Source organism: Gallinula chloropus (assembly GCF_964237585.1).
Source record: "Gallinula chloropus genome assembly, chromosome: 18".
NCBI classification, from domain to species: Eukaryota; Metazoa; Chordata; class Aves; order Gruiformes; family Rallidae; genus Gallinula; species Gallinula chloropus.
In genome coordinates this window covers 2,980,801-2,994,721 of record NC_140103.1, presented here as the reverse complement: position 1 = coordinate 2,994,721, position 13,921 = coordinate 2,980,801, and the positions used below count along the sequence as shown (strand labels likewise).

Here is a 13,921-nt window from a genome sequence, read left to right as displayed (position 1 = left end):
ACATCACTGCCCTGTGGGGAGCAGGCTGTTCTCAGCTGTCCTGCGTGGCAGCCAGGGCAACACTCCCGTGCCCACGGATGTCCTGCTGCCCACATGCCCCTTCGCATCAGCCAGCAAGATCAGTGATCTGAAGCTGAAAGAGCTGAGGAAGAAATCACCTGGAAAGAAGTTAGAGCAACTCAAGAAGAGAATCCAGGAGCAGAAGCAAAAGCAGCAAGTGGCATGCCAGGAGCAGAGGTTGCTGATTTCTGCCTATGCCAAAGAGCCATTGCAAAAAAGAGCCCTGAAGAGAAAGGTGTGCAAAGCACTGTCTGCTCCTCCTGCTCCACTTCACAGAGGTCAGTAGTAGTTTTGTGTCTATGAAGAAATGGTGATTACCTAGCAGTGCTTTGGCACAGCTCAATAACTAACCCCACAGCTTCCACCACACACTTGGGTTTACATTGAGCAGCAACCATGTTCCTGTGATAAATTCATTTACTTCTGCAGCCCTTGGGGGAGCTATAAACCTCCCTGGGCTGTAAGTATCAAACTCCTCACTGAGTTCACTTCTCCACTGGATTTACTCCCCAGTGTGCACAAATTTAAAAGTTTATTTCCATAAAGTAGTTAAGAATTTGCTGCAAATATATATTCTTTTCTCCCATTTCCTCCCACGTTCTGCCTTTTGCCACATAGAGAGCATGACATGGAACAGCAGCACAGAGGTGGGGAGAGTCATCACAGGTATTTAAAGCAGGAATTTTGTAGTTCAGAGGCATTACAGGGGATTTAACAGTTCATTCAGTGGAACTAGTGTGGATCTGAAAGCAAATATTATTAGACTTCCTTATCCTGCTTTGCTGCTAAATTTGGGGCTGAAGTACCACTCATCTACAGCTGTCACTTTAGTTTAGTGTGATTTAAGATCTCAGGTCGCTGCCAGTAATGCATGGGCTGGGGAGCAAGGGCTGCCTATGGCCAGCCTGGTTAGCATCCTGCTTGGCAAGCTTTTCAGCCAAGGGGGGATTACTGAGGGTATATTGGACTAGAGAAGACGAGCTGAAAAGCTGTACGTAATAAATCTTACTGCTCTAATAGCATTAATGTTAATTCATTGGGAACCATGATCCCTGTCACACACCACCAGCCTCCATGGATATTTCCCTTAAATCCAAATCACCTTTTACAATGCTGTATGGAAGTACTTTGTGGTGCTCACCTCAGGTCTGTGTGAGCAGACAGCCGTGCTGCTGTCTCCTCCTTTCAGCTGAATCAGGCAGCACTCTCAGTCATCGCTGAAGAGTGTTACCCCTCCTAATGCCCAGAAGCCAAAGCCACAATCCCCACTGAGCCTCTTTTGAGCATTCTCAGGGGGGAGGCTAGTTTACTTTGGTTTTAACCCAGATCATTTTACATAACTGAGCGAGGGAACTACCAGATAAACAAATTCACCTTGCAGAACAGAGGCAGCCTCGGAGGCTGAAGACTAACAGCTCCAGACACTGGTTCAGATGCAGCTTCTTCAGTTCGTCTGACTGGAGAACTGTAAAAAATGTCAGAGCTGCTTTGATGGATATTATCTCTAATATCCAGACCTGCAGTCTGGCCTGGGAAGCCTCCTTCTGCTTTTCACACATTCAGTCACTCCGTGCTATCGGATACCAGCATCGGCATTGCTCCTGGCAGCCTAAAAGCTGCCAAATACCTGCTTGTCCGGATTTTAGTGGTGTGACCCTGAGGTTTGCTCTCTCCTAGCCTGGGCTGTTTCCCAGTACACTGCTGTATGGATAGGCAGGGTCATGGACCTCAGGGATCCAGGCCAGTGCTTGTTGTGCTGGGACACCTCCAGTACCACAACAAAAGGAGTCCTGCTTGTTCTGTGACCAGTGTCATTAGAGAGACTCCTTCTGTGTTTCAAGTGAATGGGGCTGGGCTTTGTTTGGTGGTGACAGCAGTCATGTCTGTGGTTGGATTTTAGCTGCACACTAATTCTTTTCTGGTTTTTTTTTTCCCTACTGACTGAAGACCAAAGAGAGAAAAGCTCAGCACAGAGAGTTCAAACACAAAACCAGAGACAGCCTTCACCCAGGTCCTCTGTTCTGAAAAGAGCAGCAACTGGTAAAGGTAAGGGTGAAAACAATGAGAAACAACATGGATTGATAGGCAAAACTTCTAGAGCTCAGTGGCACCCAAGAGCTCACCAGATCTTTAGCTGGTTATTAGAGTAATACCAAGTTCTAGGATGCACAGTCAAGGGCCTTCTTGTGCCAAGAAGGTAACCAAGAATCACAGAATCACAGAATCACAGGGGTTGGAAGGGACCTCGAGAGCTCATGGGGTCCAACCCCCCTGCCAAAGCAGCTCCCCAGCTCATATTGCACAGACAGGTGTCCAGATGGGGCTGGAATATCTCCGGAGAGGGAGACTCCACACCCCCTGGGCAGCCTATAAAGAAAACCTCTAAGGAACAGAAGAAAATCAGCATTTGGTCAAGGAGGCAGAAGAGGAGCACAGGCAGAGCAAGGACACAGAGCTCACTTCCACACGGCCTCCTGCCAGTGCTCCATGTGCACAGGGTTTGCTGCGAGCTTCGTGCCCCTGCCCAGAGGCACTACCCAGGCACCAGCCTCTCTTACTCTGATGCTTTGTCACACCATTGCTCGCAGCAGAGGGATTCCAGACCTGTCAGGATTAAACATCATCAGAAATACAAAATAAGCCATATGCCCTGGGTGGGAAGAGCTGTCTGTCACCTGTTCATCCAGGTCTGTGTTCCCTAATGAATTAAGAGCGCTGCCAAAAGCCATGGGTTTCCTGGGCTCCAAAATGGGGACCAAATACAAAGTAGTGGAAAATCAGAGGAATTATCCCCAGCACTACTACAAAGTCAACAGCAGGAACAGGAGACCCAAACACTAGTTCTCACTTTTCTTTGAGCAGTAGTACATCTAAGTGCAGGTTTGAATTACTGGAGTGATTTTACCCATTTTAATACTAGTAATTTGCCCTAGAAATAGTTGCATTCAGACTTTGTGGGGAGCACGGCTGTGGGTGCAACAAAGCAGTTGTGTTTTACACTAGGTAAGGAACTAGATAAGTAACTTGTGTGAAACAGAAAAAAATCCAAGCTGTCTAACACCCTGCAGATGAAATTATGAGCACAGTGGCATCATGTGCCCCACTACCCAAGTACTATTTAAAATGCATGAAATATATAATAATTTCCTTCTCCCTCTTTTTTTTCTTTTTTTTTTTTGTTTTAATGGATTGTTTGAAAAATGGCTTGATCTTCCTCTGAGAGTGGGTCATAATAAGACCATGCCACATGAAGCATTTATCATTGTAACTGCCAGTGTCATGGTGTCTTTATTGGCTATTAGTTTCTGTCAGTGAAAGAGCCAAGGCAGGGCTATGCAGAGATGAATGAGGGGCAGAGGTCAGACCCAGAGTACTCAGGAATTTGATGAATTATAAATTTGCTGTAGTTAACAAAAAATTAAGTCACAACAGCTATAAAATATTCATCTGCTCATAGGTAGAAAAAATCCCCAGGAGAATATTTAAATCAAAAGAATTCCTTCTAGCAAATGTTTTCAGCAGAAATGCAGGGTGCTCTTGAACTTCAGCATAATAGTTTCTGTAGTTAATAAACGCTGTGTAGATAAAAAAGATTTAATTGAAGTCGGCCAGCATAGTAAAGCAGAGAGTGTTAGATCTGGGTATTAATTTGTCAGTGTGTTCAGAGAAACGAAGCATAAAAATAAATGCATCCTGCATTTTAAATGCTGCTAAATTAGAAAACAAAGTTAATACAGCAAGGTGTTTCATTAAAAACTCTGGTGGATCTCAGCTGTACTGAATCCAACAGATTTTGGCAATTCCATCTGTGGTTCGTGCTGTCAAACACCGAATTGAATAGGTCTAGTGAATAATTCCTCTGCTGGCTTCCCAAGGCAGGCTGTGGGATTATAGGAAGTGACTTCAGTCCCACAGATAGTGAAGCTTTTCCTTGCCCGGAAAACATCATTCCTCTTGTGACACAACCTAAACTGCACAATTAAGATGAGTTTCCAGAGCATCTCAGAGCCTGCTGCAGATCCTGCTGATGAAAGCGGCTGTGACTCCATCCCTGGCCCTGGTACGGAGCCCAGGGCTGTTACCTGAGAAGATGTTGCCTCACAGCTCATGTTACCGAAGTGAAGGGGAATCTCAGGACAATCCCATTAACCACTCAGTCTCTGCAAGTGCTTCATGTCCAACAGATGATCCTCAGAGGTGCTGCACAGTCAGCTCAGCACAGAGGCAAGTTTACTGAGGAGAAGCTAGAAAAGCCTGGCTCAGCTGACTGAGTACTGAACCACATCTTTGGACTGAGGCTGATACTGGCTCAGGAGCAACATCTTTTCTTTAAGAAAAGGCTTGAACATTTTAATCAGGGGAGAATTTGGTGGGCAGAATTTTCATGCAAAAACCCAAAATAAGCACCTGTTTAGTCACCTTCTGCTGCAGAAGTGTTTGCAATAAATACATAATTATGCCAGTGCAAGTATTGGCATGCTGTGAATTCAACCTGAAATTATGAAGTAAGCTGGTGATAAATGTTGTCCATTATGTGACACCACCTATTACACAAGAATAATTTGTTTGTGCTGGGTACATCATTTATTTTTGCATTATACATTGTCCTTCGTCCTGTATCGTTCATTGATTCACGCTGCATCCTGCTGATTCTCTCCAGTTTAAAAATGAATTAATTTACTCTGGTGAGTTTGAAGCAATCACAAGGAAAATAATATTTTTGTTATTCCCCTTCCTTCCAGATCTAGAATCTGCTGGTACCCAGTAAGTACCAGCTGTCTGCAGCTGCCATCATAGAGGGATGCTCTCAGATATTCTCAGGCCAGTGTCCTGACCTCCTCTTGGTTCTTCAGGACTCTGGGAGTCAATGGTTTCTGAGTAAAACTTGTAAGAATTATGTGAACATGCTACAAGGGTTAGATAATATAAATGCTGATGGTCAAGCCTTGGGAAACCACTGAACCTTCATGTGTCGCCCTCACTTGATTAAGGAATGTCAGTGAATAGTCAGTTGGTGAATAGACCCCAGCAGAGTGACAGCATCCAAAGTTTGAGTGCTTTAAAAACCTTTTTGTTATCCAAGTAACATCAACTTCTATTAAAAGACCTACTCTCACTGAAATCTTCTAGATCTCCCCACACCTTGGGTGTGATTCCTGGAAATCACCATTACAAAGATGCACAGTAAGAGTTGCAATTTTCTTTCAAAGGACATTGAAGGGTTTAATAATTAAATATAAATCCTCTGTTTCAGGTACAAAGCTACCCGATGCCTCTGCATGGAGAGAAGGTCAGAAGTTAGCTAGAAAGTTGCTTGGCCCACCCCCTGCATTTCCAAAACTGAGGAGCACAGTTGGAGAGCAGAACACAGCAAATACCTTTGGTACAGCTGCCTCTCTACTACACTAGTTATTTTGGTGCAGAAACAAAGTGGTTAACTAAAAATAGTTGAAACAAAAAGTTTCAAGGACCTTCTGAGCATCTGTTTTTAATGATTCTAGCAATAAGTAATTTGTGAAGTTAATGACCACCACTAATGCTGCTGTCCATGGTCAGCTGTAGAGCTTCCCTGCATCCTCCGAGAGCTGAGGCTGGTTGCTGAGTTCTCATTATGCTACAAGAGGTTTATGAGATAAAGGGTGTCACTGCCCATGTATATTAAATTATGTTTGTGCTGAAGGGCCACAAAATCCACATTATTTATCCAACTGGCCACTGCAACTTCAAATTTCACCCTTACAGATTCATCTTCTCCCTAGAACACTGCAGATTTTACAACAGCCATGCAAGCCTGGGCTGTGCATACAGATAGTCCTCAGTAGGAAGCATGTTTTGAGATGCTCAAGATAGATACAGAAATTGATACATCTCTGAAGTAATAACACCACTGCTGTTTCCAAATGCTTTCCACAGAACCTGGTAGAGGATTTGTAGCAATGCCAGTGATGGAAAGAAGCTCTAGAGAAAAAGGAAATGAACCTGTGGGGGAAAGCCCTGAACTCAAAAGCTGTGTGGTTGCCCCCAGCAAGCCTGTTGAAAGGGGCAGCAATGCACCAACCAAGGACACAAAGCAAATACTCAGGAACCTGCATTTGCAGTCAGCATTGTGATGAACACAGACATACCAGGCTCCCAAAAGATACTGAGAAAGGAAAGGTAGAAGTTCTGCAGCAATACCTGGGGATCCATTCTCCTTCACCTGGACCTCAAGCCATCACTCCCTCTGCCTTCAGTGGAGAAAAGGTAAAATCTTCATTAAGGAGAGCTGGAGCCAAGCCCAGCAGCTTAGGAATCTGCAGCATAGGAAGAAACACATCTCCTCAGAGACAGAGAGGCTCGAGCAGCCCTGCACAGGAAGGGTTTGAGAAAGAAAACCTTAAACACCCTTCAAAGAGGAGGGTAAACATTAAAAAACCTCATTCCTACAGCCCTGAAATTGTTCAGGAATTTATATATCAAAAGAATGAGGCAAGAAAGAAAAAAAGCCTAGAAGAGAAAAAGTCTTTGGTGCAGGCCACAGAGATGAGAAATAAGAGGCTGCAAGAAGTGTACAAGAAACAGAAAGAAGCGATTGGAAAGAAAACATGCTCTGGCCAGATGCACAAGCTCATCAGGGAAACAGCTTCTGCAAAAGAAACTCCTCAGAGTGAACTTGAGCAAGTAAGTCTTGAAGGAGCATTGGGTTGAAAACCCTCCAATCTTGATCAGTACAGTACCATGTTAGAGATGAAACACTTCATACAAGTGCTTTGAGGTGTTAGGGAGAGAAAGTTTTATCTGGAAAAAAATTAGAGCAATTAACTTCTAATTATAGCAAGAACTGCTGGGCTCATTAGTAAGGCTGAACCCTTGACTCCAGGGCCAAAAGCCTGGAAACCTCCATTGCTTGAGCCAAAAGAACAGGTTGGTTGCTTGGTACATGAGGTTTTCTAGTTACATGAACCAGTTATTAAGTGGACCAGAAGCTGAATGCTACCCTCATGTTGCCAAGCTATTGAGAGCTTACATGAATGCTCACTTCTCTTGCAGGAGCAAACCAGTGGTGGGGTCCTGGAGAGGAGTTTCACAGCCTGGGTGGATAAAACATTCTGTACACTGCTAAGTAAAGACCACAGGAGCAGGTACTCAGGGATAAAAAGCTCCTAGCAAGTCTCTTTCTCAGCACACGCTGCAGAGTCTTCATAGGGTTCTGTTGTTATAACAAATGAAGCTATGGACAATGTACTGTCATCTCTCACCTTACAATCAGCCTCACTGTCCAGAGCAGTTACAGAACCTGGGAGCATCTGGGAGTGCTTTTGAGCATGGAAGGAGACTGATGCTCTGGCTACCCAGGTTGAGACAAATTTTTCAGCCTACTTTTCTGCTTTGTATTTTTAAAGAATTCCTTGGAAGCCCCAGGCTGATTCTTCTCTGCATTTGTCAGCAGTTCATGCTCCATCCCGAATCTGTCATCTGACAAATGTATCTACAGACAGGGAAACCTGCTTCTTTTTCTTTTGTGAAATGCTTTAGCTGAGGATACGGGTCTGTGCAGAAAACCTCTGTTACTATGTCTTAACCTGACATTTTCCCTTTCCTTTAAAAAACAGGAATCAACTTCTAGGAATGGTTCAGACATCAAAAAATAGAGAAGCATTGGCTTCTCCAGCACCCCTGGAATATGAATGCTCATTTCTCAGTCCTCTGAAATGTGAAGACTTAAGAGACTTCTCTCCCCCAGCTCTGCATGCACCTCCTCTAAGCTTTTCCCTTCTTCAGAAAGATGCAAAGCCTTACTGCAAGGATTTGACTTCTGGTCTTTCTCCATACAGAAGTACACAGGATCGAGTAAAAGCCATACATAATCTATCCAAGGAACTTGCAGAAAAGGTTGAGTTGGCAACTAAGAGGCTGAACGAAGCAAGCAGGGTTAAAGCCTCCACTGATAAAACTCTGTACCTTTTCAATGAGTCTTTGTGTGTCCCAGAGCCTGAGACATCCAAGGATGAGCAAGACAGGCCAATGACTATACAAATGCTTGTGGACACCCCAGATCCTGATGAGTTCCGTGTGTCATCAGATGGGGAATTTCATGGACTGGGCAGTCTTGTAGGTAGCATTGAGGGAACAACAGCCCTGGACAGAGAGAAGGAAATACCCTCTCCTTTGCCTGGTTGGAGTCCTGTGAGCAGATTGCTATGGATCACTCACAGCACAGAACAGAGGCATCTTGGAGACCCAAGTGACACAGTGAAAGGTGGGTCATGCTGGTGCGGTGTAACAGTGATGCTCAGGGACCACAGCCCAAACCTTTCAATGCTACCAAAGGAGTATTTAAGCCTGATATCCCCTTGGCTATGGGAAGTTTTGTGTCTTGGAAAATCCCTAAGCAGTGGGTCTTCTAGGCTGTGTCTGTACTGCTCAGAGGGAGCAGCTGCTGGAGCCTTGAGTGTTTGCAGGCTTGTTCACCACACAGCTCACAAATTTAATGCCAAGAAGAGTCACAGGTGCCCTCTGCGAGCAGCACAGGCAGCCTCAGGACCCTCTGGCAGCAACAAGTGCAAGCGCCAAGCCATACACTGTTCAGTAGCTTTATATCAATAGGGCAGAACCATGAAAATACAGCAAATGTCCTCAGATCAGAAAGTGGCCAGAATATTAGCAGTGAGTGACTTTTCTATTATGTCTGGTTACTGCAGAATTTGTCAGTCTCCCTGTGAGAAGAAAGATGGGGTTGAAGTACAGTCTATCACATTAAGTAGTAATGATCTAGCTGGGGTAATGATCTAATTACTTTCTTCTCTCCTTATTTCACCGGTGAAATTATATATCTTAATTTTATCTGTGACTTTATCACTGATTTTGGACACATCACTTCACCTTCTGGTGCCTGGGTTTTCCCAGAAGTAAGAAAGGAATTACAAACCTAACCCTGTGTACATGAAAACTGTGGGTAAGAGGAGCTATGTGGAAGTTAAGTGCTCACACATAAAAAGGCAGAGAATAGATGTCAAAGCTTGGGCCATTTCATTTCTACAAAGAGCATATTTATTAAATGCATTCATTTGTCTTTTTAAAAGGTTTTCCTGTGAATAAGAGCTCTGAGGTGGACATAAGCCGATTGCATGGAAAGCCAATAACCAGCCCAGCCTCCCCATCTCACAGATTCCTCGCTGGAAGGTAAACAAATTTGGGGATATTATTCTCTGCTAAATGCGCCGCACACAGTTAATAGCCCCAATTCAGCACGGAGCCAGGCTGCTCTTACTCCTTACCCAGCGAACTGATGGGGCTACAGCTTTGGACAGGAGATGCGCCGGGAGAGGGACCCGCCCAGAGCAGGGCGCTGGAAGGAGAGATTCAGCTTGGGGGGGTGTGGAGAGCCGGGTGCTCCCCTGCAGGACTTCTGCCCCCCAGCAGCGTGAGGAGACTGGGAGCTGGGGGAGCACAAACACCCCCCCCCATACACACACACACACACACACACACTCTCTCACACACACACACACACACACACACACACACACACACACACACACACACACACACACACACACACACACACACACACACACACACACCCACACACACACCCCCACACACACACACACACCCCCCTTGCGCCCCGGAGACCGCGCAGTGCCGGGGCCGCCCGTCAGGTGGCGCCACAAGCCCGCGGAGCCGCCGGGGCCGCTCGCCGCGCCCGCAGCCCCCTCGAGCTAGAGGGCGGCGGAGCCCCGGCGCCCCCCGGGTCGCGTCTCCGTGGGTGGGAGGTAGCCCCTGCCCGGGGGGGACGGCACGGCTCTGAGCTCACTGGTGCCCGGGGCAGAGCTGGCTCTGCCAACCCGCTGGCAGTGGAGCTGCAGAACGCTCCGGTGGGACGAGGCGCTGGTGCGCAGCGGCAGGCGGGGGCTGAAGGACAGCAGCCTTTAAAGAAGATTGTTTACAGCTTCACAGTGCCAAGTAAACAGAAGAAAATGAAAACTGGAGAGATAAGTCCAGACAGCTCGGTTTAGCCAAGTTCTGTACAGTAATTACTGGAATTAGTGAGTTTAAACCGTGTTCTTTGTGCACAACTGCCACATTCACAAAGGTTGGGCTGATTCCTGCGCCGAGAAATCAGTTGCAGGGATTATGGAGCTGTTCTGTCACAGGAGATGGCAAATGTATAAAACATGAGCACTCAGAGCGTGCAGGGAAGAGGCAGAGCTCTGTGTGTGCAGCACTGTGGGGAGCACAGCCCACCGGCCTGACCAAAACGCTGGGGCCCATTACTCTTGTCTTGATGTGAGCGTGTTTATATGCAACTCTAATTCACAGTAATGGAAGGTAGGTGCAGAACCCCCGTGTGCCCCGAAGGGAATAGCCCCTCAGCTGTAATGGACAAGCATCAGACAGAGTAGAAATAAGACAGATTGCACTGATCTCCTGGACAATGCAATTACTGAGAAAGCAAAGCTCCTGCGTGCGTGAGCGGCGGAGTCAAAGAAAGTCCTCGGAGCATCGCAGGAGAAAACCCACCAATAAAACCTCCCAAGCGATAAATCACAGCCCTGTTGCAAGTGCTGTTTCAAAAGATGAGGAGAGCTACTTGAGATAAAATATCACTGTATTTAGAGATTAGAAGTGGGAAGTGTTGCTATGTTGTGGACAACTCGAGACTCATCTCCGGAGGGTTGAGGGCTTCCTCTGCTGACCACCCAAGTCTAACCCTTTCTTAGCTACTGGCAAAGTAGATAATACAAAGGTTTGGAGTGAAAGCCTGCCTATGAATTGTCATCAGCTTTTATTTGCATATGATCTAGATTCCAATTTTACCCCTAGTCCTGAAGCCTGCACACCAACAGTCCTTCTGTGCACACAGGTGGGCAGCACATGCAGTAAGGCCAACAGGAGGGTCCTGTGATCTAGCTGCTCCTGAAGCTGCTCCACTATGAACCAATTCCCACACCTGCTGAGGGCATAAAACTCTGATCTGAGGAGACAGAAAAGTGTCAAGGCAAAGGAGTATCTGTCTGTTAGGGAGGTGAATGAGGAACACACTCTCCAGGGTCAGAATTTCTCCTGCTCCAGACACGAACGTTCTGTGAGCACATCATGTCCCTATGGGGGAGCGTTAGTACACGGTGAAGGAAACCTGTCTCTTCCCAAACATACAGAACTTTGCAGGGCTATGCTAGCAGGCAGGGATAGTGCTGTGTGCTTAGGCCCTGGCAAATCCCTGCCAGTACGGCTCATGTAAGTTAGGAAATGTGATAGTTAAACCAGCCAAATTGGGACTATGCTCTGACTTGGTAACTTCAATAGAGTGATGAGTCCATAGTAGGCTACAATAAATATTCTCTTCAAGAGTTCATCTAAATAAATCCACCTGTTCAAAACCATTTGCCAGCCTCATTCATAAATACAAACCACCCAGTGTTACCAAATCAGTGCTCTTGAACATGATCTTATCCACAGCCAGTTTGGACAGCACGGTTTTATGTTTACACGTTTAATTATAGCTGTGAGAAGTGACTCATGTTCATGCAAGAAACCCCCCAGGTGCCTCTTTCCATAAGAAATGTTCCCGTTTCATGCACGGCCGCTCTGCAGTCCGCAGGGGCGGCTGAGGAGGATTTGTTGCTAATGCAAATGACTCACTGATGGGAATTCTCCAAACCGCCAGAAAATGTCTATGCAATTTTGTCCTTATTTTGATTCAGCTTCCTATGGAAGTGATTTGCTGTTGCATTTTTGAGAGACAAAAAGTTCCTAACACCTTTGCCATACGTTCGGGTTGGGAAGCGCTCTGGGCAGGGGAAGCAGCTGCCAGGCAGGGGCCAGAACCAGAACTAGGCATTTCTCAAGATCTGAAGGAAACAGTAGCGTTGACTAAAACTAACCAAACACAAATGCAGAGACAATACTCAGTGCAATTGCCCAACAAATAGTATAACTGCTTTCTAAGAAATCCCTGTGATATCTTCTCTTTTTGTCTCCTCTACCTTTGCTCCCTCTTTCTGAAGACTACATCCAAGACACGCTAGTGGAAGCTGTTCTAATCGTTTTAGCAGTTTCTGGGTCATGAAAAACAAAGAAAAGCTTATTAATGAGAAAAATGAAATGAGATTTCCCTAAGCTGATTGTTGATAAAAAAAAATTTCCACGTTCATTTTTCTGTATCAAAAGGAAAACATCTGTCACCATTTCATCGTGTCTCCATGTCCCTGCCTGTATCTCAGCTGAGGTTTGATCAATAAATGCCCATTTTCACACCTTCCTTCCTAATCTTTTTAGTTAAGCTCAGATAGTTACAGATCAAAACAAAAGCAGTTAGCTGAGATCTTTGCCAGGACTGTGTGACCTGGCCCTGGTGTTATTTTGAAATATTAAAGTATATATAGCAAATTGTAGTTGGGCCATAGCCATGCTCAGCACACGTCCCCAAAGCGCTGGAACAGAGATCAGTACTTTGTGGTTTTAAAGATTTGAGAAAACTTTGCCAAGGATCAGAGCTAGATTGTGCAACCAAATCCTAACAACAGCACGGGTTGTACAATGCAGCCCTCATAAATCAAGCTTCAAACTGCAAGGTTGTTGTTTCTATTTTTTCCATCAGGTTGAAAAACACCCAGCTCTTCTAGAGCAGTATTTAGAGTAGGTAAAGACAAGTGTTAGCTCTCCTGACAACATCAAGGTACAAGGGGAGTTTGTACATTGGCAGGTATGGCTTTTCAGAGAGTCTTTTGTTTCCAAATACCAAAATTTCATAAATAATAGATTTCTTAAAGTGAAATAACCATTTTCTTTAGTTCAAAGTATTGCTTATACCCATGCACAATCTCCAAAACTCTGAGTAATTGTTGTTGTTTTTACCTTGACACAGTCCACAGAGAGAACTCACAGCTCAGAGGAATCACTACCAGTGTGAGACAATTTTCAAAGTTCAGAATGAAGAGGAAATTGGCAGCTGCTCCCCCAGACAGACCCCGAGGACACCGGACCCACGCAGCTCACAGCCCTCTGTCTCTCTGAGCCCTGGAGCTGAGACTCATGGCAGCCTGCAGCAGGACTTTGGTAAGGTGGCATTTCCCAAGTGCCAGAGCGCGGTGGTTACTCAGTGCCCTCCCAAGTTACAAGACAATTACTAGTCCATTCATTGCAAGGGAATTCTTGCCAATGGTTCTGGCAAGGAGTGAGAAAACTTCTGGTGTGAGGGGGAAATTCAAGTAGCTGGTTCGTGCTCCAGATTTCAAAGGTGAAAAATGAATATATGAAAAAATGTTGCCTCAACATTCATGGCAAATTTAACAGACACACCCCATGAAAATATACAAGAGAAATACTTTGATTTTTCCCCACTGTGCTGTATCACAGGGGTGAATTCACCAGAATTCAACCTCACTGGTTGCTCCTGTGCTGAGTGACAGTGTCAGCTACAGATGGCCCCTTTCAGACCAGAGCCCATTTTTCAGCCCTTTGTAGCTTCACCTGAAGTTCTCGAGGATCTTTGCAATTGATTCTTCATAATCACCACATCAGATAAGTAGGGGATATTATCCTAATTGTACAGCAAGACACATCAAGGCACGGAACATTTACAGGGGTTAACAAAGGATGCAGGCTGAACAGAGAGTTCTGCTCACAGGTCCTGCAGCGTTGGCCAAGGGAAGGGTGGGGTGCAGGGCACTGCCACTTCTGCTCGTGACAAATGTTTGCATAGAAACAAGGGAAAGTTTGTGGCTGAAAGGGTTAAATGGCAAACAGTAGCATGCAGGCTCAGTCTGAAGAGATCTCTGCTTGCTTCCACCAAACAGTAGCAGATGGTGCATTGTTTTAAGGGCTTTTCTGAGACAAAGGAACAAGATCAGATAACCTTTCCTCAAAGAGGGTACTT

At 45.5% G+C, this 13,921-nt stretch overlaps 1 protein-coding gene across 1 annotated transcript in view; it reads left to right on the top strand.

Moving 5' to 3' along the window:
* CCDC187 (coiled-coil domain containing 187) overlaps window positions 1-13,921 on the top strand; it is a gene marked incomplete at both ends in the record, with an annotated part of 40,639 nt that overhangs the window by 3,627 nt on the left and 23,091 nt on the right. Inside the window, 9 exon segments of the mRNA XM_084272716.1 lie at window positions 52-338; window positions 2,008-2,106; window positions 5,315-5,443; window positions 5,974-6,157; window positions 6,159-6,720; window positions 7,090-7,181; window positions 7,653-8,299; window positions 9,123-9,222; window positions 12,911-13,101. Coding sequence (XP_084128842.1) covers window positions 52-338; window positions 2,008-2,106; window positions 5,315-5,443; window positions 5,974-6,157; window positions 6,159-6,720; window positions 7,090-7,181; window positions 7,653-8,299; window positions 9,123-9,222; window positions 12,911-13,101 — 2,291 coding nt within the window.